The following is a 24645-nucleotide window of genomic DNA, read 5'->3' on the forward strand; positions in this document are numbered from 1 at the left end:
TCAATCGCCGTGCAGGCCTGAACAAGCGGGAAGCACGGAAGCAAAAGAAGGCCCAACATTCGCTTCCCACACCCCCAGACACGTCCTCCGAAACCGAGTCGTCTGCGTCCAACCCACCCAACAACCCGCCTAAAGCTCGAAAACCTCGCCCGTCTTCCGCCAAAACCGACGCAGACAGCGACACCACCACTTTGATACCTCAATCCCTTGCCGCCACAATGCCGCCCGGAAACCCCATTCCCCTCCTCGTATGCAGCATCGGCAATCCGGGCCCCACATACGCCAACACCCTACACTCAGCAGGCCACATCGTAACATCCTACATCGCGGGTCGCAAGTCGTACCAGCCATTCACCAAGGGGCTCTCTGGCCTCGTCTCGCGGCCCGACAATACCACGTTTTCGCTCTCTCTGCTGAAAGGGTACACGAAAACGCAAGGCGGGCCGCCCGAAGACGACTGGACGTTCTGGCAGAGTCTGAGCCTGATGAACGTAAGTGGTGTGGGAGTCAAGAAGGCATACACAGCCTGGCTCGCAGAGTTACGGCGACGGACGAGCCCGACGGCTGAGGGCAGACTGGTGGTTGTGCATGATGAGCTGGAGTCTGCACTGGGCAAGGTTACGGTCAGGGAGAGCGGGGCGAGTGCGAGGGGCCACAACGGGTTGAAGAGCTGTCAGCAGCAGTTGGGCGGTGTGAAATGGTGGAGAGTGGGTGTCGGGATAGGCAGGCCCGAGAGTAGGGATCCGAATGTGGTGAGCAGGTATGTGTTGGGGAAGATGAGGGGGGAGGAGAGGAGTGGGTTGGAGAGGGCGGCGCCGGGAGTTGTGGATGCGCTGAGGGCGATTGCTGAAAAATAAGGAACCGTACTTAAAAAGCGGTATTGAGAGTGTTGGAGTTGTCTTGTTGTACGATAGCTGATGAGGGAGATGGAGGATGATACCCATAGACTTACTGCATAGGGACGATAGCACTGCATATGGAGCCAATACGTTGTTTCGCTGCGTTGAACAGTATGGTATCAATCGATACCCGCATAGGTTTTGTAGTTAAGAAAAATTATTGTGGTGTTGATAGACGCTGTCTCACTCGGCACTGAGAAGCAATCGAAAACAATGAATTCATGTCGATGATTTGTATTAGATATTACTGTGATGCCGGAGAGCTTGAGCTCTGGGGTATAATGCTGAAATCACTTTTGGTCGCTGGAAATCCACTTTTCCCTTCTCTACTCCTTCCTTGATAATGTCTGTCCTGCCCAGGGTATTTCCGCCGACTCGTGACAATCTGCCATAGTCTTTTACAATCACTGATGAGTGCTGGGACCGCTTCGCATGATTTGGCGTAAACCTGACGGCGGACTCTGGAGGCGGTCGAGCGCAAGTTACTCAACCCTCACACCCCCAATCGCCCCAATCCTCGCCCCCGTACCATGCGTTGCCTCGTACGCCGCATTAACGCTGCGATGATGCTCGGTCGCCGCGTGCTTGAAGTCCTTCCAGAGCTTCTTGATCGACGAGTTCAGCGTCTTCTCCGTCTTGCCGAGGTTGATGAAGTGGTGCGCATCGTGCTGAGAGTCGTGGCTGACGCGACGAGACTGTGTGACGGGTGTCGATACGATGGAAGTGTTGGCTGATGAGCCGGCGCTGAGGTAAAGGACGCGTGGGTGGGAGTCCATGTTGTTCATTTTGCGGTAGGCGATGAGATCGTATTCAAGCATGAGCTTGGTTGGTGGTGTTGTGGAGGTAGTCGATGATACGAAGCTTGGGAGGTTGTGAAGTTGTTGATCGTTGGTTGTGGTAGTGTTGAAGGCTTGTGGTGCTAATGCCCTTTGTCCTTCTCTTCACCCAAACTTATATACCCCAGAAGACTACAAAGAATTTTTCTCCCCTTCGTCTCCAAATCTCACGATCCCGCCGTCATCACGGCATTACACTCCACGTGCCAGCGTAACGTGTTTTGCGCAGTGCTGCACATGTGGGTCCTGTTACTCGATCAGTGTAACGCTGCAGAGGTCTGGAAGCCACGAGTACCTCCAGAGGTAGCTGTGCCATACAGGTAAAATGATTCGACGTCATGGATGTGTAAGAAAGAGCCTCATGATTTTGTGCCTTGCCTAAATGCAGACATTTCGCCATGCCGCGAAACTTGTTGCGGCATAGTCGTTGTTGGTTTGGTGATGAGACTTGGAACGACAGACGCTCGGCTCTCGACGGTTCTAGTGTGCAGGGCGTGAGCACGCTTAAGCCGAGCAGTCTCTGCACACCAAATACAACAGGCTGGTGAGCTTGACACATGTTGTTGCCGTGTAAGGTATTTCGTGTGTCATAGCCGCCGAGAAAAAAAAATTCAATGTTGTGGTCGTGATGCAGGAGGAGAAAAAGATTGGTTGCTGAGCAGAAGGTGCGGCTTAAAGAACGCATCGAACGTTCGTGAACGTGCACGTGTGTTCGTGTTCATCGCAAGAAGGAGAACAGTGTCACGCCTTGCCGTCGGTGTGTTCACAATTGCATTGTTCTTGTTGAAAACTCTTCCTGGGTATCGTAATTCTTGCACTATCCATAACACCGTAGCAGTCTGAAATGCAGTCAGCAGGATACAAGCTCGTATCATCATCGTCTGTTCGAATCCGTCAATCATTGGCATCGATGCCAAGCTCATCTTGAACTTCCACAATCCTCACACCGCGTTGGTCAGCAATGAGACCCATCAAGCCTTGTCCAACATCCTTCAGCTCGTTGTAGTCGTGCAGCAACTTGATGTGTTCCTTGACGATATTGTTCGCCGCAGCCATAATGTCAGCATCCGTAGGTTCGCCATCGTCGTCGGACATGTCGACATCAGAGGTTTGGTTCTCTTCGATGAGCACCTGAATGGCCGGTAGAGCTCCCAGTGAGGCAAGAAGTGCAGCCTTTTGCGCCCTGAGCTTGGCGAGCGTGACCTCCTGTGGCGTCAATTTGGCCGCTGGGCACGGTGGGGTAGGCTCACTGGCTTGTGAAGCGGTGAACTGCGATTGTGTCTGTGTTTCGGGTGCTGCGGATGCCAAGCTTTGGTCATCTTCAACCCCGCGATCTTGTGGATGAGATGATTGCACTGCCTCGGTCGTGCTTCGGGCTGGGATCTCATTCACCTGCTCCGCTATTGCTTCTTCAGCCTTCGCAGGAGCAGGAATTTCTTCTGGGCCTCGTTCTATTAAGGAAGCGGTTGGCGTCTGGGTAAACGTGTCCTCCATGGTGGTCGAAGCTTGAATCGTAGCCCCAAGTGCCATACCCTGATTTCCTGGTTTCTCAACGTGTGGTTCAAACGCATGTGTTGCCGTGCTCCGAGCTGCCGAACTAGATGTGGAACTGCCATTGCCGCTAAGTTTGTGATAGTTGATATCAGCAGTAGGTTCAGCGTCAGCTAACAGTGCCGAGGCCCCTGCGGCTCGTCCGATGATCTGTTCAGGCTTCGGGCTCTCTGCGATACTGCAACCATCATGGGAACCAGGCAACGCTGTGACATTCGTGTCTTGGGCCGGACCGGTACGAGATGTGGCCAAGTCGGTAGCTGCCAGTGTTGGGTCTAGGTCCATAGAGTCTGAGGCGTCTGTTGTGTAAGGGATAGCATGGCTGGTGTTCATGCTTAGATCTGGCGGATCCGTAGCAGTGAAAGCGGGCAACTCGACCTGTACAACGCGTGAGCAGATGTCAACAGCCTGGTATCGTCAGACAAACTGATGTTTCCAAGGAAATGTCATGTTGAGGCCTTCCAGCCACAGCTTCATCATCGGCACCCTCAACATCCTTGGTAGGGCGATCCCCAGCCGGGTCACACTGGATAGGTTCTTGTCGCCTGCTAATGAGATGTACGAGATCAGTGTGTGACGGTTCTAGTGTCGCTGTGTGGCTGTCAAGTGCTTCGTCTTGTGAGCCTTCCATGGAGGGTTTGACGTGCTCAATATCGACGCCACCATAATTGACAGGTAAGGGCTCTGATGGACTTGGCTGCTGCTCGTTGTCCTGACCGTTGCTAACCTCGATCTGGACGTTGATTGGCGTAGATGTACGATCGTCAAGCTGTGTTGCAGTTCCAGTTTCCGTCACGGTTTTCGTATCTTGCAAAGCGCTGGTCTCACCGCCTGCACTATCCACATCAGCGCAGCTGACCTGGTGGTTTACACCGACCGCATCGATATTGGCTTGTGGTGGTGGCACGTCTGGTTTTATTAGAGCGCTTGTGGTGCACGTGCTGATGTCGTTAGTCGCTATCTGCTGTACAGGCTGCAAGTCAGGTGGATCAAGATGTGTTGCCTCGGGGTTCGACGAAGGTTTCTGCTGATCGACACCCAAGCGATCGGTGCGACTTGAGGCTTCATTGGCACTGTGCTCAGCGGGTTTTTGGTGAGGGCAAGCCACGACTTGGGCGTCTTGACAAGCTGTCGCAGAAAGCTTGTCAACGGCTGCATCTGAAACAGCAGCAGGTGAAGACATCAGCAGCTCCTCTTCACTCTCGGCAATCTCAGTGACACCTGTACCAATGGCCATGTTGTTGCAAGGTGAGTGAAATGTGATGCAGCTCGGAGATAAATGGCGTTCGTCGCCGGGAGTGGCGGAAGGCCCGCCCGCTGGAGACCAATGACGGGGGCGCCTTCCCTTCACGTAAGCAGTAGATTGCGACGCGGCATCAATAGGGTCGTCGAAGGCGACGACGCTTTCTCCTGTTACTCTTTGCAGCTACACCCCCCGAGTTACAAGAACCCTCCTCGTACGCGCCATCACATGTCAATTGCCGCTTAGGCCTCCACGCCGGAGCCATCGAAGTTTGTCAACAGCTGCGGACCCTGGCGCATTTCAGCCCTGTTCAACATCAATATGGGCCTAAAGGCGAGGCGAGCTGCCGTCGCAGCAGCGCTGCTGTTCAGCACAGCGGTCACAGCGCACGAGCACCACGTGAATAAGATACAGCAGGGCGAGGCTATCTCCGAGGACCCGATCGACTCGATACTATGGATACACATCTTGGTGCAGTCGCTGGCATGGGGTATAATCTTTCCCACAGGAATGGTTTTGGGTGTATGGCTGCTCGAGTGAGGGATTAACATGATCAGGCATGCTGACAATTCCCAGATAATACGCTCGAAATGGCACGTTCCCGTACAGGTTTCTGGCTCCATCCTCGCCGTCATTGGCTACTTTTTGGGCCATAAACACAAGGGCAGGCAGTTCACCGAAGACAATGTCCACGCTAAATTCGTACCCGTAATCATGCTCATGCTGATCGTCCAAATCGTCATGGGCGTCTACCTCAAGCTTCACCTCGAGAAGGGCATACACGGCAAGATCCGCAGGGTTATTGTCATGGGACACGGTGTGGTGGGGAAGGCATTGCCTGTCGTGACCTGGGTGCAATTCCTGTTTGGAGGAATTACCGCGCTTGGGTTCTGCAGAGCCGATCATACAGGGCAATGTCTAGCCCACTTCATCATGGGCAGTGCCTTCATCGCTTATGGCATCATTCTCACAATCCTGCTACTCGTTGGGCAGATGTGGTTGAAGAGAACCGGTCGCAGCCAGGAGTTCTTTGACTCGCTGGTTATCGCAGCATGGGGTTGCGTCAATACCTTCACCGAGCACCGTTGGGGTGGGCCATGGGTACACAACGACTTGCAGCATACATCTATGGGTATCATCTGGTGGGCTGCAGGTTTGCTTGGTGTCTGGTTGAGCCGCAAGAGAAACGGACAGCCAAAGCGAAACCTCATTCCTGGCATGGTCATCTTCGTCACCGGCTGGGCAATGTCAGCTCACCCACAGCACCTGCCCATCTCGGCTATGATCCACACTGTGTTTGGCTTTACTCTCATGGCCGCTGGCGCTGCTCGCATCATCGAGATCTCTTTCGTGCTGAGGGACCGCAGTTCGGTCACCAACGACCTCGAGGACCCTGATCCAAACAGCTTCCAGTATCTTACGCCCTTCTTGCTCATCGCCGGTGGCTTCCTCTTCATGGGTGCCACAGAAGAGCAGATGCAGCTCCTCGCAGATGCAAACGTCACACACATCTCCTATGTCTTGATCCTGTTCAGCGTGGCGTTTTTGCTGTTCCTCTGTAAGTGCAATATCTGCATTCAAACCGAACAGTCTCTAACGATGTACACAGTCGCCAATCTGCTCATCCACCTTTACGCTGTCTACGCCTTCCAGGGCTCCAAGACCGATGCCGAAGCACCACACGCGAACGGAACACCGAACGGCTATGCAAGAGTCGACCGCAGAGTCAGAGATGCTGAAGAGTTCGAGCTTGAAGGCTTGACAGACGACGAAGACGACGACGAGCCACCCGTACACAAGGAGAGTAGAACAAACGGGCATGTTGCCTTATAGAGCGTTTTTGCATACATCTAGGGTACAGGAGCATGGCACCGGCGCATTTAAATTTATTGTTTCTTCTTTAATGAACCTACAGGCACTCGTCACACCATCCATCTGATATTTTCACTATTCTCCATTGCCTACGTCAATATTGCATCCGATGTATCGAAACCATTACACCGCTGTCCAGGCCCTTCTCCGGTATCGAGGGTCTCGGATGGCCATGAAGCTGCAAATACCGGATAGGAGGAAGATCCAAATCACGGGCCACTCAAATATGTCGGTGAAGATTGTCGTTCACTGGGTTGGTGTCCCGAGAAACATATGATTGATGGCAATCACGACGGGGATGTAGATGATCAACATCATAGCGAGGGATTTGAGAGTGAAGCGGCCGGAGCAATACAACCAGCTTGCAGCGTAGGGGACGGCAGGTGACGGCATGTTCGAAGGTATTTTGTTGATCGCTTTGTAAAGCTGAGTTGGGAAGATGCCAGCTGTAGTGACTGTGGTTTTGCTGTTGTAGGATTTGCGATGTGTGATGAGGTGACGATGTGGAATATGGGAGGTTGACCATGGGGGCCTCACTGTATGGTACAAATGTTTGCTACTTCCACCGCTTCTTTGAAGCAGACTGACTGGTAGCAGCAGCTCTCCCTTGGAGGACCTCAGAGCGGTCAGGTGCCGCATTTCTGGAAAGATCCCATTGATTCATCATACACACTTGAGTACGGTTTCAGTCTAAAAGTTACAGTATCAGCCCAGTCAAACATGCAACATTGTGCTCAGGCTGACGTGCGTTCGATCAGTCACTGAATCTTAAACCTGTTTTGACGCAAGCCTTGAGTGCAATGTTCCACGTAAGACACGGGAACAAAGGGAATTGCACAGTATTGATACGAAAACCACTGAACTCCATCTAGGCGTTTGCCTGCATCTGAACATCCCATTAAAACCTCTGCACATTTGGCACATTCCGATCACTCACTGTAGCTATACCCTGTTCCTCCACCAAATTTCCTCCATATATGCCCTAGAGCTTCAGACCTCTCCAACCGCTAGCCCCGCTCCAAAACTTCTACATTGATCCTCCAACACACATGTTCCAGCTCCATCAGCAACGATCGCAGTACCCGGCTCACCGAGGGCCACTCCTTCCTTGCACACCCTGAGCTTCTCGCCAACCCTCACCAGCCTAGCCTCACACCTCTTCAAGCCCTCAAACCACTGTTGCATACCCAGCTCCTTACTATGTTCAATCTAAGTCTCAATATGCGCCGCCATACGAGAAGACCGGACACCGGCACACACAATAACAATGAACACAGCCCATGCGAGACGGCGTTTAGGACCGTGTGGGGAGAGGAAGTAGCCTAAGAAGAAGATAGCGAAGAGGGTAGAGGGGTAGAAGAAGAGAACATCGTCCGGAGTAGCAGAGAGAAGAGATATATTGAGGCTTGCCCAAGTAGCTAAGCTAGGGGACTATAGCCATCATACGATGAAGTCAAGGAAGTTGAGGAAGAGGTGATGCAGGTAGAGGATGAGGAGGGGATCCAGCTCAGTGTTTTGGCGAGTGCCAGTGGTGGAAACGATGTTGTTGTTTGATTTAACTGCGAATGTGGCTGCGTTGGATGAGTAGAGGTGGGAGAAGGCGTAGGCTTGAAATGGTGTTTGGTGGTTTGTACGTGATGGCTTGTTTTCGGTGTCGTGAAAGGTTGGGGACAATGAGACTATGTTTACCATACAAGGACGTGAATGCGTAGAAGGTGCTGGGTCCTGGTGTAGAGTTTGTTTACCCGAGTTGCAAACATAGCGTATCAGCGAATGAAATTGGATGTCTTCTATCAAGCGTTCAGCTATCCGTTCGTTGTGATACGGACCCACAAACTGGTCTCGCACCCACTATCACGTTTATCCTCTTCCTTTCCGTCCTCGTCCTTAGTCCCGGTTCCACGGATGCTCACATTGGAGCCATCTTCCGCCTCCTGAGCCTGCTTCATCTGCCGAAGAAAGTATTTCTTCACCATAGCCATCCCCTTCAGTCCTTTTGCTCTGGCAGCGCATCGATCATCTTCCGCAAGCCATCCATTCCTTTCTTGTCTCACTTCCTCAACATTCCAATTCCTAATTACTTGAACGCACTAAGCATGTCCTCGATTTTACCCAGGGGCCCCACGGCCTCCAACAGAACGTCGGCGTGCGTATCGACCGCCCACTGCTGTCCCTTAACGGTGTATTCTGAGCATCGGCACTCCTTTTCTGACACCTTCAAGCTGTCAATAACGGTCTGAATGGAAAATGTGTACATCACGAGGACCGCAGAGTACGTGTCATGTAGTTTGGCGGCAAAGTCCATATCGGCCATGAGTGTGCTGAGTTGAGCTTTGAGTGCGTATTTGCAGTTTGGTGAAGCTGAGTTGGGATACAAGCGGGCCTGCGTACATTTGCGTGCAAGAAGGTGCATGTGTTTCTGGCCGGAATGAAGGGAAGTAAGGTGCGATGTGAAGGCTGGAAGATTGGCGTTAAATTCTTTGGATGCGCTACAAAAGGTGTCACGCCACCAGCCGCGAACACAAGGCTCGTAGGCGGTTTGAAGAGACGCCGGAGACGATGGTGGCGAGGTTTTGTCGTATGATGAAGGTGACGAGCTGGCTCTTAAACGCCATTCGGACAATCGCTTGGTACGTGAAGCCATTTCTTCTGCGATGGCGGACGTGTCGTCGTCAATGTCGGGCTCTGAGTACTGGCATATTGTTGTTCTGCTGATATCGGCAGGTTCGATGGCGACACACGGCTCTTATAAGCCGTATGTGGGTGCCAATGAACAGTGGAGAGCGGGTTTAGAGACAGAGGTTTCTCAGTGTTTGATATCTCGAAACATGTCTGCGACAGATTCGAGGTCCGCTTGATTGTTAATCGTCAATGTCTTTTGTCGCGTTCGGATGATACGTTCGGATGATACGTTCGGGAGGTTCTCAAGATGGCAGTCCATCCAGAGCCAAGGCTCTTCTCCTCCTGACCCCCTTCTCCTCCTTCGCATTTTCTTCAATATTCGCCGCGAATATACTGTAGTCGATATTCGTCCCCTTCTCTTTGCCGATGCCGTAAAGCTCCTTGTTTAAATCTTTTGTATCGTGTCTGACTAGTTGTCTCTCTCCAAGACCCGTCTTGCGTTTCACAGCTTTTGCGATCGCAAATGCTGCTCTAAGCGGCGTCAACTCATAGCCTTCTTGGATCAGAGTTGATTTGCTTTGCGCGTCAAGCCATAGGATGTACATGCTCACACCCCATCCAAAGTGTATGAACACGAATATGCCCGAAAGCATCGTCGAGAAACCCCACTGATAAGAAGGATTGGCTGTATCGGGTAGGCATCTTGACTTGCCCTGCAAATCCATCAGATTGTATGCTTTATGGTCGTAGCAGTAGGCGTTCGTCGCATTCAGGATTTGAACATCGTACTGATAATCGTTGATTTTGTATGTCACTGTTTCGTTACCTTAATGGCATGTTAGACCGCGCCGCAAATATGTAGAGGTGGGAGTATGGACGCACAGTTGTAGGTCACATTTTTGCTATACCGGCCGGTCTCCGAGTCATACTTGGTCTCTTGCCAGGTGTCGTTGCTGCCTGGGTAGTTGAACAAACCTTGCATAGAAGTTAGCATGCGTTTGTCTTTTGTATGACCATATTCTTACAAGGTGTTCCTGCCGCATTCCACTGGTCTTCCTGCTTGAGCAATTCGAAGGATTTAAAAGACCAGAAAGTGCCTGGCGGTGCCAAAGTGCCGTTTGGCATTTGGCAGGTACCTGAAAGTGTCAGCTTGTTGTCAAGAAATGATCTAACGAGTTGATTACTTACAGTGACTCATACGTGAATACATGTAGGCCGACTGGATCGTATAATCGCCTGAATCCGCGCAAATAGGTTCATCGAACGTCGAATTCGAAGTACCCGTTATGACCCAGGCATACTTCACTGCAGATGTGGGGACGATGTTGTTCGAGTTGTCGAGATCCAACCAAGCGATTGATGTACTATCATAACCGGTCATAGCTCCAAGGAACATGGGTATGCATAGGACGTAGCTCGTGGACAGGAGGATGTAGGCGAACAGAGTTTTCGTTCGCTTACTATTGACAGACAACAGCTCCTTGCAAAGTGTCCATAGCGAGGTTAGGCTGGGTCCCTCCAGTGCGATACGTTGGAAGATACGGAAAGATGCAGGGTGACGTTCGATCACTCGTAGTAGAGCGTCAGAGAAGACAACGTACGCAACCCACCATGCCAGTAGTTGCAATCCGCGGCCAACGAGAATGTCCCAAGCAACATCGATGGTTTTGACCGTTGAAAACGAGAATCGGCCCCAGGTCTGATCAAGCACGAAGAGTCCTTCAAAGCCTGTGACTGTCGAATTGGCCGGCCGATCATCAATGTAGTTGCCACAGCTCATGTACTTGGCCGCAAAGACATTGTAGTAGGGCGGCCATGTTCCAACGGCAAACTCGGGCCTAGGTGTAAAGTAGCCAAGAGTAACCATAGGCACCACTGCGCAGGAGATGAACATGAAGAATGCGAACCACTGCTTCTTCGCTGTAAACACCCGTACCAGGAATGGCCAGACGTTGTGACAGATGAAACACCATATCGCGCTGAAGGCTGCTTGCATCGTTTGCTCAGCAGATCGAACCGCAGGTGACATAACTAGTTCCGTAGTCCTGCATGCTGAAATCCACCGGTCGCGAAATCCCCATGTCCAAGCCCAACTCCAGTTCCTGCTTCTCGTTTCGACGACATCGTTTCCCCACGTTCTCGAGCGATTCGGTGCACAAGGGCCGTCCACTGAGTGTATCGACAGGTTCACATCATCTACTTCCTTTCCCATCGTAACGTGGTTTAGAGTGTCTCCCTCATAGGTGTTTTCAGTGTCCGGATGCGGCGGTTGAAGGGTGGTTGTAGACCCCCACAGAGGCTTGAAATGGAGGTCCGCGTCCTGGGGCATCGAGCGCGCGGTCTCGCGTGTTTATCAGTCCCAATGCCAAGCCTGCAGACAGGACGCCTAACGCTTGTATACAAGGATGGTGCTCCTTCGGTTCATTTGTGTACATGCAACTTGATCCAGAGGCAGATGTGGCGATTCTCCTGATGCACTCAGGACACAGAGCAGTGAGACAACTGTACAAGTGTTCGAACATCCATGAATTGTCACTGTTTTGATCAACGCCTGCTGGAAAGGACAAGGAATGAGCTCGACGTTGTTTTGGCACGCCAGACCAATCGGGCAAGCATCAGGAACGCGCCTCATCATAATGGCCGACCCGCGTCACTGCATTGGGGCTGTGCAAAGTTTACAAAACATGGCTGCATGAATTCGATTGCATCGGAAGAGTAAACGTCACTGCTGAACACGCCGAAGTACTGTGGAAACTAACACGACGAACAGCAATGAATCTGGCGGTGCGCGGAGAACACCCATCAACTGTATCATCACATGTGGATTTTTATTTCATTTTTAGTAGACATGGACGTCCTCCATTAGTCCTCAAGACATAGTAAAGCACGCATCAACCCAATTCAATGTGCATTGTACCCGTTAGTTAGATAAAGTCGTGGCGTGTTATGCCAGATTGAAGCCAGCACACAGCCCCGCCCGGTCCATCTCCGATCGATCACCGAACCATCTCCTTCGCGAAGCTCCAAGCTTAGGCGTCACCGCCAGCGACACCACGATGCGCTCGTGACGTACAACCGCGCGATTTTCGAGTATTGACAGGTCGCGGAAGCTGTATGCACGTGTGAGGAAGACCACCACGGCACCACGATAGTGGCAAGTCGAACCCAAAGCGCTTTATGGCCTACGATACTTCGAGCGGCTATGCGCCGCCCAGCACAAGCAATGCGCAGGACGATGCATCACTGCCTATGTTCAGCATAGAGCGCGTGTCGCTGCAATTCTCCATATCTTCGGACTTCGTCGCAGCTGCAGTAGCTAACAATGTCCTTGTTCTCGCCCTCTCGACTGGGCGCATTCTGCGCATCGACCTAGACAGCCCAGCAGACATAGACGGTTCGTAGGGCATGCATTGGTGGTATGAAGGTCCTACAAGACGTACTAATGGTTGCATAGACATTGATCTGCCGAAGAAGCCCTCAGAAATTGGCGTCATCAAGCGTCTCTTCCTCGACCCCTCCGCATCGCACCTCATCGTAACAACCACCCTCGCCGAGAACTACTATCTCCATACGCAATCGCGAACTCCCAAGGCACTTTCGCGACTAAAGGGTGTCGTTATTGAGAGCATATCATGGAACCCTTCGCAGCCTACAGCATCGACACGAGAGATCTTAGTGGGAGCATCAGACGGCAATGTCTACGAGGTCTTCATTGAGCCTTCATCCGAGTTCTACAGGAGGGAGGAACGATACTTGAAGAGCGTATACAGCACTACGGATGGTCCTATCACTGGCTTGTGGACCGATATAATACCTGGGAGGCAAGACCTGCGACGCGTGGTCATAGCGACACCATCGACATTTGTACAATTTGCAGGGAAAGTTGGGCGCAATGCACATGAAGGCAGCGGCTCCATCTTTTCGAGGTTCTTCGAGAGCGAATCTGCGACCGTTCATGAGCTTCCAAATGTATCACCGACAGCCACCTCACTCCTAGCTGTTTCCCCGGAAAACCAACAGACACCAGACCAAGAGCGTCTGAATAGCGAACGAACATTTGGCTGGCTGACATCACAGGGCGTGCTGCATGGCAAGCTGTACCTGTCACAAGACACCTCTGACCTTGGAGCCAAGGTTTTAGCAGATTCAAAGTTGTTGCCTAGGTCGCAGATCCCAGCATCACAGACTGCTAGTGGTCGGACCAGGAGATCGAACGATGCAGTCAGTTCGATTATACTCAGCCAGTGGCATATATTGCAATTGGTGGAAGGAAGGGTGGTAGTAATCAATCGCCTCGATGATACTGTTGTGTTCGACCAGGTTGTACTTGAGCCTGGACAAAGCGCACTGAGCCTTGTCGCTGACATCAAGTCGAACACCTATTGGCTTTTCACCACCCGCGAGATCTTTGAGATCGTTGTAACAGACGAGGCCAGAGACGTGTGGAAAATCATGCTTCGGTCACAGCAGTTCGAGGCCGCTTCACAATTCGCTAAGACATCAGCACAAAAGGACACTGTTGCAACTGCATCTGGAGATTATCTGGTCGGCAAGGGTCAATACCTGGAGGCAGCTGCTGTGTATGGGCGAAGCACAAAACCATTCGAGCAAGTGGCTCTGACGTTCATTGATCAGGGAGAACAAGATGCACTTCGAAAATACCTGCTTACGAAGCTTTCGACACTGAAGAAAACTTCTCTGATGCAACGGACCATGGTGGCCACATGGCTTATTGAGCTGTACATGGCGAAGCTCAACACCCTTGATGACACCATCACGACCAAAGCCGAGCTTTCGGATAGTATGAATACTGCAGAGACCCAGGACCGTCTCTCGGCTATCAGGAAAGATTACCAAGATTTTGTATCGAAGTATAAGACAGACCTTGACCGCAAGACAGCGTACGATATCATCAGCAGCCATGGCAGGGAAGAAGAACTATTGTACTTTGCTACAGTCGTGAACGACTACAACTACGTTCTGTCATACTGGGTGCAACGCGAGCGTTGGCAAGAATCTCTGGCCGTGCTCAAAAAGCAGACTGACCCAGAGATCTTCTACAAGTACAGCAGCGTGCTAATGGCTCAAGTGCCTGTCGAGCTTGTCGAGATTATGATGCGGCAATCGAATCTAAATGCGCAGAAGCTGATCCCGGCTTTCTTGAACTACAACAACACCAGCAGAGCCCCCTTGAGCCAGAATCAGGCTGTCCGCTATCTACTCTTCGAGATCAATCAACACCAGTCGACTGATGCTGCGATACACAACACACTCATCTCTATCTACGCATCGCACTCAACCACCGACGAGTCAGCATTACTTGCATATCTGGAAGGGCAGTCGCTTGCACACGAGCAAAACTATGACGCTGACTTCGCTCTGCGCCTTTGCATCCAACACAAGCGTGTGCAATCTTGCGTGCACATCTACAGCTCCATGGGACAATATGTACAAGCCGTAGACCTTGCGCTCAAGTACGACGAGATAGATCTTGCGAGCAATGTCGCAGACCGCTCCAACACCGAGCCCACCCTCCGCAAGAAGCTCTGGCTCGCAATCGCGAAGAAGGTCATTTCACAATCTTCAGGCATCAAGACAGCAATCGAGTTCCTGCGACGCGTTGACCTCCTCCGCATCGAAGATTTGATTCCGTTCTTCCCTGACTTTGTAGTCATCGATGACTTCAAAGAGGAGATCTGCACAGCGCTGGAGGACTACAGCCGAAAGATCGACGAACTCAAAAAGGAGATGGACGACTCCGAAGAGACGGCGCAGCATATCAAGAGCGACATCAAAACTCTGGACCAGCGTTATGCCATTGTCGAGCCTGGCGAGCGCTGCTACGTCTGTGGCTTGCCGCTGCTGGTGCGACAGTTCTTCGTGTTCCCGTGCCAGCATGCGTTCCACAGCGATTGTTTGGCGAAGAAGGTCGTGGAGCTTGCAGGTATTGCGAGGGGAAAGCGTATCGCAGAGCTGCAGTTGGATGTCAGTAAGGGAACGAGTATAGGCGCCAAGAGGGAGAAGGCAATTAGGGAGCTGGACGCGCTTGTTGGATCATCCTGGTAAGTTCTGAGGTAGCTTGTGTTTAAGCAGTATCTCTAACACGTGTACAGTGTTCTTTGCAGCGAGCTAGCGGTCAAGCTCATCGACGAGCCTTTCATCAGCGCGACAGATGACAAAGAAGAATGGGCGCTGTAGTGTAGACGTGAATCAACATAACTATGCAATAGGATTCTATTCGCTTGGCCTTCTCGATATGTTACACAAATAGGCATATATAAACGGCTTGTGTCCGGCAAGATCGTACGGTACATGACTTTCCTTCACGCTCACAGTCTCCAACAAATCACTCCCGGACCTCCATGTCGTTTGCCTCCGAAGTGCTCGAGAAACCGAAAAGCGGAAAGATTTCGACCCATGTTCAAAAATCCGCGTCTTGGGGCATATGTCCGCTCTCCTCCCGCTGCTTTTTACTTTACGATCACTTCCCACGATCTCGAGGTTTTCAAATTCAAAGGATACGCCCATATCTTTCTGCTGTCCAAAGTCAGAACAACCCATTGAACGAGAGAAGTCTGGGATCGCTCCTTCTGCATCAATGCCTCTAAGACACTCCAAAAAGCCAACACGATCCCCATGCTCGACACTGTTCGAAAGCTATACGAACAGGGCAAATGTGACAGGTTCGTGAAAGCCAGATTTTCGTCATGTTCCGATGTGTTCAGCGAGATAACGATGGTTTCTGCGGACGCTATAGCCGTGCTGTTGCTTCACGAATGATGCCGAAATGTGAGTCAAGATTGTTGTGGGATGCTGAGCATGCTCTGTGTTTCCAAAGAGGTTGATGCATCCCAACCATGCGCAAATCTTCTGGTGCTGTGCAGTTCAAGATTAGCAAAAGACACTGCATTTTCGACTCATTGAGAGATGCTGTTCGACGTCACGTCACTGAAATTCGAAGATCGCTTGAGCAGCGTGCAAGAGACCTTCATTATCGCAGACTTCATATATTGATTGTCTCGCGTGGAAAGTGTTTTCAGATGATGCATAATGTATTCTCAAGTCGAACATCATCATCTACACAGACTCGTGCATCAAGTCCCTCACAGCGACCGACACTCCTGTTGTGGAACACCTTTTCCTAACAGTCCGAGCAAACAAAACTCCGGCTATGAACCCCAAGAACATCGTCGTAGTGTACACATGCATCCCGCCCCGGCCCAACAAAGCGAGACAAATGTATCGTGTCGCAAGATATAGATAGGAAAGAAATTTGGTAGTGGTACAAGGCGGCTTTGGATGAAGGTCACGAGGATCAGACTTCTCCGTCAGCAACGGCGAGTCGCTGTTTGGCTGTCTTCGCTTTCTTGCTGAGACCCTTCTTCTTCTTGCCGCCTGCGGGTGCTTCGCTGGGTATGGGTGTCGCTGCACCGCTGGGCTTCTCGCTCTGGTCGAAGTGTCCTTCGCCTATAAACGCGTCAGTAAAAGTCATGATTGAGAGTATGAGAGCCTGGTGTCGTCTTACCTTCGTGGTACATGTCGTCCAAGTTGGCTTCGACTCGCTTTTTCGACTTGCGCTTCTTGCCTGGTGGCGCGTTCTTCTCTTGCTCAGCGAGCTCCGCTTCTTTCTTCTCGATCTCGGCTGCTTGTTCGTCGTCCACGAGCCACATTGCCATGTCCTTGGTGCGGTTCTCTCTGGACCGAGTGTTGAAGTCGACTGCGCCGCCGGCGCCTCCGGAGATGACGACGCGCTGTACTTCTTCCTTTTGCAGGGCACGCTTACGGATGCGCTCCTCGATGGTACCACGGGTGATGAGACGGTAGACAGTGACCTGTCTGGTTTGACCAAGACGATGAGCACGATCCATAGCTTGCGAATCGATGGTAGGGTTCCAATCGGAGTCGTAGAAGATGACGGTGTCGGCAGAGGTCAAGTTGATACCGAGACCACCAGCACGAGTGGACAGCAAGAAGACGAAGATAGATTGGTCGCTTTGGAAGTCGGCAACTGTGTCTCGACGGTCTTCGAGCTTGGTGGATCCATCGAGGCGGACGAATTTGTAGTTGCGGTAGGTGAGGTACTCCTCCATAAGATCGATCATCCTTGTCATCTGGAAGTAGAGTAGCACACGGTGGTCGTTGGCCTTCAGCTCCTTCAGTAAGGCATCCAAACGAGCAAGCTTCCCAGAATCTGTGACGAAGCGCGACATGGAAGGAGCCTCGATGTGCGTGAACCTGGACCTCTCGTTGGTCGGAGGCGGTAGCCTGTCACGAACGGTTAGAGCAGTGCTGTCCGCCTTGCTCTCCAACATCGCTCGTTCGGCCGTGCTTGAGATACCGTACAGAGCAGATCGTATCGACGGGTTAAAGAACGTGTTCTGCTTTTCGGCGATAACGGCCTGGCTGGCACAGTACAGCTCGACAGGAGGCGCAGCAGCCGCTGGCTTAGCACACCGTTCAACGATGTTAAGCCCTGTCTCTTCGAACGCAGGCCAAGTCACATTAAGAAGATTGTGCATATATCCCTCAGTGGTAAGCTCAGCCAAAGGCTTCCTGTCTTGTCGGCCCACAATGTTCAGGATCGAGTGCTTTGGTGTCCAGTCTCCACTATCATCATCGTCGTCGTCGTCGAAGATGTTGAATCGAGCGGCCTTGTTTGGCTTGTCCCCAAGCTCGATAGCTCGGTGGAACAGGTCGCTCTTTGCAATCCTCGAGGCTTCAGTCGCCGACACATCTGAGAAGCGAAGCCACGAGTGCGCACCCGTCTCTCGAGCTGACCTCTCAAGGTTGTCGGGGGTCCAGATGTTCAGCTGATTGTACAGCCAGTGAGCGTTGAAACCGGCCTTGGGGTTCTCCGAGCCAGCGATATCGAGCCTTCCACCGTTGCGGCACACCAACCGTGGCAAAGGATACTCGATCATGTTGCGCGTCGAATAGCCAACCCGGACATTCTGGCCCTCGCGCAAGAAGGATCCGGTCTCAGCGAAGGTAGCGAAGGACAATGGTGACCAGGTATCGGCGCGCTCGAACAAGTCGGGATGATTACAAACCTTCCTGAACTGCATGACAAGGTTCATCAACGTTGCGCTATCCTGCTCGTCCCCAACAGCCTTCTCGATAAGGTCCATGATGCTGATCTTGTTCCGCAAGTTGGTGTAGTAAGCGCGCTGTCGGTACGTAAGGTCGCAGAACACATCCAGCTCGATCTTGTCTCCCAACTCCTTCTGGACGTGCTTCTTGACACGCCTTAACATGAAGGGCTTGAGGATCATGTGCAAACGCCTCAGCTGGTCTTCGTTCAGCTTGGTGTTACTCTGCGCGTGGCTTTCGATATCTTTCGAGAACCAGTCGCTGAACTCGTCGTGAGAGTCGAACAAAGTTGGCATGATGAAGTGGAGCAAAGCCCACAGTTCTTGCATGTTGTTCTGGATGGGTGTTCCTGTCAGCAGCAGTCTGTTGCGCGAGTGGAAGCCGAGCAAACTCTTCCATCTAGAACTCTGGGAGGACTTGATGGCCTGAGCCTCGTCAAGGATCATGTACTGCCAACGCATCTTCTGGAAATATTGCGCATCCTGCACGACCAGTTGGTAGGATGTGACAACAACATGGAATGGCGAGTTTCGATCGTATGTGACGTGCTTGCGGTCCCAGAACTTGCGCAGAACCTTGCGATCCTTCGCTGTACCCCAGTATGGCAACACATTGAGATCGGGAACGAAGCGAGTGATTTCCTGTTGCCAATTGTGCAGCGTAGAGGCCGGAGCGATGACAAGGAAAGGTCCCCAGATGTTGTAACGCTCGGCGAGATATGCCATGACGGAGATGGACTGCACCGTTTTTCCAAGACCCATCTCATCGGCCAGAATACCGTTGATACCCTGCTCGTACAAATTGACCAACCAGTTGAGACCCTTGAGTTGGTATTCCTTGAGCGTGCAACTGAGTAAGCCGGGCTGAGGTATCCAGTCTTCTCTGTTTTGCAGACCTGAGGGATTTTGGAAATTCAGTTCGCCGTCATCTTCGCCATCGCCACCCTTGTTAAAGGCCCGGGCTTTGTCCTGCGCCTCTTGAATGGCGTGTTGAGCGTTGGCCATGGCAGCAGCGTTGAGGGCACCCTCATCCTCGTTGTCGAAATCGAGATCTTCAAAGCTTGTGACCTTCGCGGCGCCTTCGGTAGAGATCTTGGAGAGGTCAAGGCCGCTTCCGAGCTCCTCGGCGGGTGCGCTTGCCGCAGTCTCTGCATCGTCTGTCGATCTCTCGATTTCCGCCGTCCTGGCTTTCTTGCCAATGAAATGGGAGTAAAGCTCGGTCTGAGAGATAAGGAAGTTGAGCTTGCGCTTTTGTCGGTTCGCTTCGCGGTCCGCTTCAGCCTTCTTTGCATTCTCAAGCTCCTGTCGCTCAGCGTTCTTCCGGGATTCACGCTCGTCACGCTCGTTCCTCTTCCAGAACGCCAACATTTCTCGCATTCCGCGCTTGGCTCTCGCTTGCATATCCTTGGTGTTCTTGTTGGTGCGCATCTGCCACCTACGAGCCTCCTTCGACGCCAGCTGTGCGGTCTTGCGGAGATTCGACTGCTTGGTCGATAGAGAGTTCTCTTTGATGCGAACCACTTTAGGAACATCTTTACGAGCGATATCCTTTACAATCTGGCTGTAGATATTTCGGTACGCCTGGGAATCATATGATGTGAGGACCACGGGCCCGATGTCCTCAGTCTGACTGCGGCTCTGAAGCAGACCCAGACGTGCTTCGTCGCGAGGTGCAATGGCAGGGAGGTCGTCGCCACGGTCGATGGCAGCTTGTCCAGCAGCAGCAGCGTCCTTCTCCGCCTGCTTCTGCTCCTTGCTCTTCTTGAGACGGCCTGTGCTACGACCGCCCTTGCGTTTCCCGCCGGCGACATCGTCAGATGCCTGGAAGGAGCTCATAGTTCCACCCTCCATGTTGGGGCCGTTGGGAGTAACGTCACGGATATCCTTGATCGGGGCGTTGCCCTGCAAGAGTTGCGAAGTGTTCTTGGCCTTGCGCTCTGCTTTCTGAGCGGCCAGAAGGTGCCTCTCCTTCTCTTCCTCGTTGTCAGCCTGTCCAGCTTTGGCCAGTGCTTCAGCACGCTTGGCCTCCTCGTTCTGGATGGTTTTCTCGCGCCGCCTCTTTCGCTGCATGTCCTTCTTGCGCTCCTTCTCTTCGGCGATTTCTTGACTCTGGACCTGCTGCCATGCATCGCCCTCGTGCTCCATGTTGTACGACTGCTTAGCGTAGTCGCGATGTGCGGCCAGGGTGTCGGTGAGTCGCCTCAAGTGAGCGTCTCGTCGGCGCTTGCGCTTGCTGTCTTCTGCGCTTGCAACATCCAGAGCGCGCTTCTTGCTGTTCTGGGCGTATTCCTCACGCTCGCGCGGCGCACCAGTCGCGCCCAGCTCGTTCATCTGGGTGGTCTCGATGTGCGCCAGCGCAGCCTGAACTTCGGCTTCGTCTGGCGGAGGTAGCTCGCGGGCAGCATACTGTTGCGGTGGCGGTGCGCTGCCGACGGGTGGCATGGCTTCGTACGCCTGGTGGCCGTTTGCGTGAGGCAGGTCGGCGGGTGCCGGAGAGGGCAACGCCTCCTGCTTGACGAACAGCGGTGGTTTTGAGGCGAAGGCGGGGGGCTGTGAGGGCTTGGAGGGTTCGTTGTCGGCGCCCGAGGACATGATGCTAGAGAGGGACATGGGGTCGGCGCGTGGTGGTGGTGGCGGTGCCTGTGGGAGATTAGTGACGCGACAGGACGCGAGGCCGACGCGAGCTTCACTCACCCCCTCCTCTTTCATCGACGGTCTCCTCGCGTAGGGCTGTGGGGGAGGCTGAACGGCGCCGCGGTTCATCGACTGATAGACCGTCGGCGAGACGGGCGAGTGGGACACGGCGTCCATGGCGGCTGGGTATGGGCCCTGCGACGGGCGACGCTGCAGCGGCGACGGGTGTGCGTACTGGACGACGGGCGAGTGACGGGCGCGCTCGTAGGGGCTGTGTGCTGGACGCGATTCTGGGTAGGCGTGTGGGTCTCGGGTCTGCTGGCGGTGGTTGTTAGCTTCCGCATCCCTGCATGTCACGTCTCATCATAGTCGACCGCTGATGGCATCGTGATGGACGGGCGAGTGTAGGGCGTGTAGGGCGAGTGTATACGCACCGGAGGAGGGTAGTGGCTCGGGTGGGGCGCCGCGTCTCGTCCTACGGGCCCATTGTCCTGCGTCGGGTCGTAGTACGTGTTGCGGTCGCGCGAGTAGAGGGCGGCGCTGATGGGCGGCAGCTCAGTGGCGCCCGGGGTGGTGGGCGAGCGGTGGTGTTGATGGGCGGCGGGAGGATGGGGGTGGTGGTTGTGCTGCTGGTGCGGCAAGGGCACGGCGTTGGGGGACTGATGTGGTTGTGGTCGGCCTGTGCCAAAAGCAGCTGGTGTTTGCGTTGGCGACTGGGACTGGTGGTAAGCTGCCTCCCCTTGGGGCCCTGCCATCATTCTTTCACGCGAGTAACCGTCCATGGTCGCGCAACATCAACAGCGAAGCCTCAGCGCGGGCCGGTCTGCTCAACCATCGGCGGAGGGCTGCAGAGGCTCGGGCCTGGAGGTGCGCGCGGCGGCCGGTGGACGCGGCGACGGTGATCTGCTGCGATGCGGCGTCGTCCTGCGCGCGAGCTCCCCGTTGGCGGTGGTGGTGCTGCTGCGACGGATGCTGGGGACGGCGACGATGAGGTGGGCAGCACGGGGGAACGCGGACGGAGAACGAGGGCTGGTGTGGAGGCTCTTGGATCACACGGATCTCTGTCAGTCAGCTTAGCGTGCGGTTCCTCGTTAACAAAGCCTGAACCCGATCCATCTTGCGTGAAGATACAGGCGCCGCTGTACCAGGGCCAATAACTGCACTGCGAATGGGCCGAGGATTGCAGCGCGCTGCAGCTATGTGTTCACGTCTGTCCGCATCATGTGCTCCGTCTTCCAATGCGCTCTCTGCACTGAGCGCTGGCCGCAATGCTGCTCCCCCCTCCGCTCTCAGGCCCTCTTCCACCTGCCCATCCTCCACGGTTTCCTGAGAGCTTCGGCTAGCGTATGTGCCAATGCCAATGCCAACGCGCAGCCATCACCAATCCATCACCAATCCATCACACACAAAACTGCCAGTCCTGCGCCTTCTTCTGCGCTCACCTGTCTTCGGCTGCGAGACCAGCAGAACAGCTGGGCAGCCCCAGAAGGGGGTCAACGAGCGTTGCAACGTCGCAGCTCATTGGATGAGACGATGATGGAAGGCGCGACCCGCAATCGTGCACTGGAGCAGTAGCGTGCTGCAAGGTCCACTTTATTTTCGTTGCTTGGCATCAAAGTTCTCGAACGCTGGTAAAAGGTGCGGCTCCGACCAGCACCGCAGCAACAGCAACATCAACCAGGTATCGCCATGGCCGCCGTTTACAAGCAACTGTCGGGCAATGACCGTGAGGAGGAGAAGTCGACGGGCGAGAAGAGGAACAAGCAGCGTGTGCTCATTCTGGTACGCCTTGCGCCTCAGACAGAGGGTTCACAGCTAATGCGGGACAGAGCTCGAGAGGTGTCACATTCCGCCATCGCCATCTGCTGCAGGATTTGTATTCGCTGATGTCAGTAGAGAGCTCAACCAGACATGATGATTTTTGGTGCTAATATTCCACAGGCCTCACAGCCGGAAAGAGGCAAAGTTCGACTCGAAAACCAAGCTGTACCAGCTGAACGAGATGGCAGGTAAGAACGGCGACGTTCATCAACTCCATTTCTGCTACATCGTCTTTGCATACGAAACGAATCGTTAGAGTTTCACGCAGACTGACACTACGCAGAACTCTACAACTGCAACAACATTCTCTTTTTTGAAGCAAGGAAAGGGAAGGACCTGTACTGCTGGATGAGCAAGCCGCCAAACGGACCCACAGTCAAGATGCACCTCCAAAACTTGCACACCATGGAGGAGCTCAACTTCATCGGCAACTGCCTCAAGGGATCCAGGCCAATCCTCTCGTTCGATGCAGCATTCGAGAAGCAGGCCCACCTCCGCGTCATCAAGGAGCTTTTCACCCAGATTTTCGGCGTCCCCAAGAACTCTCGCAAGACCAAGCCATTCGTAGACCACGTGATGGGCTTCACAGTCGCAGATGGCAAGATCTGGATTCGCGTCTACCAAATCAACGAGTCGGAGACAGGCAAGAAGAAGCCTGTTGACGGCGACGATATGGATGTTGACGAGTTGGTTGCCAAGAAGAAGGGGAAGAGCTCTGAATTCGACGTCAGCCTTGTAGAGATTGGCCCTCGTTTCGTCCTCACACCTATCGTTATCCAGGAGTCGAGTTTCGGAGGACCCATCATCTACGAGAACAAGGAGTTCGTGTCGCCCAACCAGATCCGTTCAGACCTGCTCAAGGCCAAGGCCGGCCGATTCAACACCCGCACAGACGCTCAAAGAGACACAAGGAACAGGCGCGCAGACCTCGGCCTCACAACCCACGGAGGTGTCAAGAAGGCGAAGGACCCGCTCAGCGACCAGGTGCTCTTCGCATAGTGTTTCCATCACGGTCCGGCAAAAGCATGGCGTTCACGGGTTTTCTCATCTTCTACTGGCGCAGGATGTACGGTCACCAGGCTGGGTGGGTGCGCGCATGGATGTTGCTGTACACCAATATACCCAAAAGATATCTTACGCATGTGCTGCTCCTCGCTGGGCAGCCATGCTTGTTTCCAACGCCTTCGCATACTCCTCGCTCACACCCGTGACCTGCACCTGCCTGACCCCGTACAGCGTCCTAAACGGATCCAACACCGTCTGCGTCTGTGTATAGTGGCTCTCGTCCTGCACCCTATGCACCCTTCCACTAGGAAATCTGTGCCTGCTTACATCCCCATCAATCAAATGCACCTCCAGCCTCCTCAACTCCCTTACCAGCACAAGCAGATCCACAAGCTCCCTCACCTTCGCCCGTATACCAGCAGGCAGTCCCCTGCCCCCGACATTGTACTTGATCATTCCCGTGTAATCATCCACACTCTCCACATTCACCACGTACTTCTTCACCCTCATCAGATTCCTCTGACTAAAATGCTCAAGCCAGTCAAACTGCCTGCTCGGCGTCAACCCATTTTCCGCGCGCCATCTATACCGAAACAGGATCTTGTCAAACGTCACATCCACCACGAACGTGTTCTCGCCGTACAGCATGTCTGCTGCCTCCTCATGGATCTGCTTGTTTACGGCTAAGAGCGAGGTGGAACCGCGCCGCCAAACTATGTCGTTGCCCGTCTCGCGGTCAGATTTGGGGGATGTTTTTTGCATCTTCCAGGACCCGGCGCTGGAGGAGGGCTGGCGCACGAAGGTCAGGTTGTATTCGGCGCGCGGGGTGGGGGAGGGCGGGCGCTGGTAGCGGAGGGCGAGGGCGAGGGTGTGGGGGAGGAGGGTGGTATAGATTTGGCGGCGGAGTTCGATGGGGAGGCGGAGGAGGGGTGAGAGGTCATTCGAGGACTTGGCCGGAGAATACATTGCTTTGCGATTTGGGCTGCGAGCCTCTACAGCTGTGAGCTCCGCGCGCGTTTTGTTCACATGCTGCTGTCGCGCGTCTGCGCTCGCACTGACGCCATCGGACGCGG

General features: G+C 53.5%; 12 protein-coding genes across 12 annotated transcripts; 4 read left to right on the plus strand and 8 right to left on the minus strand.

Moving 5' to 3' along the window:
* Positions 1-242: 242 nt before the first annotated feature.
* On the plus strand, positions 243-848 carry BU25DRAFT_300235 (peptidyl-tRNA hydrolase; the record flags this gene model as incomplete). Its single annotated transcript, XM_033701971.1, has 1 exon — positions 243-848. A coding segment is annotated over one exon (606 nt), but the record flags the coding sequence as incomplete, so codon positions are not given.
* Positions 849-1408: 560 nt separating this feature from the next.
* On the minus strand, positions 1409-1636 carry BU25DRAFT_311396 (uncharacterized protein; the record flags this gene model as incomplete). Its single annotated transcript, XM_033702136.1, has 1 exon — positions 1409-1636. A coding segment is annotated over one exon (228 nt), but the record flags the coding sequence as incomplete, so codon positions are not given.
* A 182-nt stretch (positions 1637-1818) lies between these two features.
* On the minus strand, positions 1819-2728 carry BU25DRAFT_255928 (uncharacterized protein). The gene has a single exon (XM_033701664.1). It carries the CDS (start codon positions 2418-2420, stop codon positions 1920-1922), a length of 501 nt encoding a protein of 166 aa, XP_033564498.1. The 5' UTR covers positions 2421-2728; the 3' UTR covers positions 1819-1919.
* Positions 2525-4800, minus strand: BU25DRAFT_255947 (uncharacterized protein). The gene is made up of 2 exons (XM_033701665.1): positions 3714-4800; positions 2525-3664 (listed from the first exon to the last, which is right to left on the minus strand). Exons 1-2 carry the CDS (start codon positions 4521-4523, stop codon positions 2630-2632), a joined length of 1845 nt encoding a protein of 614 aa, XP_033564499.1. The 5' UTR covers positions 4524-4800; the 3' UTR covers positions 2525-2629.
* A 50-nt stretch (positions 4801-4850) lies between these two features.
* BU25DRAFT_456061 (uncharacterized protein) lies at positions 4851-6362 on the plus strand (the record flags this gene model as incomplete). Its single annotated transcript, XM_033709988.1, has 3 exons — positions 4851-5051; positions 5106-6087; positions 6139-6362. The coding sequence occupies 3 exons, from the start codon at positions 4851-4853 to the stop codon at positions 6360-6362; spliced, it is 1407 nt and encodes a 468-aa protein (XP_033564500.1).
* A 285-nt stretch (positions 6363-6647) lies between these two features.
* On the minus strand, positions 6648-7040 carry BU25DRAFT_419320 (uncharacterized protein; the record flags this gene model as incomplete). Its single annotated transcript, XM_033707930.1, has 1 exon — positions 6648-7040. One exon carries the CDS (start codon positions 7038-7040, stop codon positions 6648-6650), a length of 393 nt encoding a protein of 130 aa, XP_033564501.1.
* An 801-nt stretch (positions 7041-7841) lies between these two features.
* BU25DRAFT_419321 (uncharacterized protein) lies at positions 7842-9045 on the minus strand (the record flags this gene model as incomplete). Its single annotated transcript, XM_033707931.1, has 3 exons — positions 7842-8080; positions 8254-8481; positions 8514-9045. 3 exons carry the CDS (start codon positions 9043-9045, stop codon positions 7842-7844), a joined length of 999 nt encoding a protein of 332 aa, XP_033564502.1.
* Positions 9046-9325: 280 nt separating this feature from the next.
* Positions 9326-11352, minus strand: BU25DRAFT_419322 (uncharacterized protein; the record flags this gene model as incomplete). Its single annotated transcript, XM_033707932.1, has 4 exons — positions 9326-9849; positions 9906-9998; positions 10049-10159; positions 10212-11352. The coding sequence occupies 4 exons, from the start codon at positions 11350-11352 to the stop codon at positions 9326-9328; spliced, it is 1869 nt and encodes a 622-aa protein (XP_033564503.1).
* A 748-nt stretch (positions 11353-12100) lies between these two features.
* BU25DRAFT_408270 (uncharacterized protein) lies at positions 12101-15238 on the plus strand. The gene is made up of 3 exons (XM_033705770.1): positions 12101-12417; positions 12478-15085; positions 15137-15238. The coding sequence occupies exons 1-3, from the start codon at positions 12201-12203 to the stop codon at positions 15219-15221; spliced, it is 2910 nt and encodes a 969-aa protein (XP_033564504.1). The 5' UTR covers positions 12101-12200; the 3' UTR covers positions 15222-15238.
* Positions 15239-15983: 745 nt separating this feature from the next.
* BU25DRAFT_362417 (helicase SWR1) lies at positions 15984-21557 on the minus strand. Its single transcript, XM_033703730.1, has 4 exons — positions 21181-21557; positions 20807-21064; positions 16549-20752; positions 15984-16490 (listed from the first exon to the last, which is right to left on the minus strand). The coding sequence occupies exons 1-4, from the start codon at positions 21526-21528 to the stop codon at positions 16339-16341; spliced, it is 4962 nt and encodes a 1653-aa protein (XP_033564505.1). The 5' UTR covers positions 21529-21557; the 3' UTR covers positions 15984-16338.
* A 699-nt stretch (positions 21558-22256) lies between these two features.
* BU25DRAFT_256050 (Brix-domain-containing protein) lies at positions 22257-23634 on the plus strand. The gene is made up of 4 exons (XM_033701666.1): positions 22257-22528; positions 22576-22634; positions 22688-22755; positions 22851-23634. The coding sequence occupies exons 1-4, from the start codon at positions 22436-22438 to the stop codon at positions 23564-23566; spliced, it is 936 nt and encodes a 311-aa protein (XP_033564506.1). The 5' UTR covers positions 22257-22435; the 3' UTR covers positions 23567-23634.
* On the minus strand, positions 23384-24573 carry BU25DRAFT_408273 (uncharacterized protein). Its single transcript, XM_033705771.1, has one exon. It carries the CDS (start codon positions 24536-24538, stop codon positions 23702-23704), a length of 837 nt encoding a protein of 278 aa, XP_033564507.1. The 5' UTR covers positions 24539-24573; the 3' UTR covers positions 23384-23701.
* Positions 24574-24645: the final 72 nt, after the last annotated feature.

This window comes from Macroventuria anomochaeta (genome assembly GCF_010093625.1).
Source record: "Macroventuria anomochaeta strain CBS 525.71 unplaced genomic scaffold BU25scaffold_7, whole genome shotgun sequence".
In the NCBI taxonomy this organism is placed as follows: Eukaryota; Fungi; Ascomycota; class Dothideomycetes; order Pleosporales; family Didymellaceae; genus Macroventuria; species Macroventuria anomochaeta.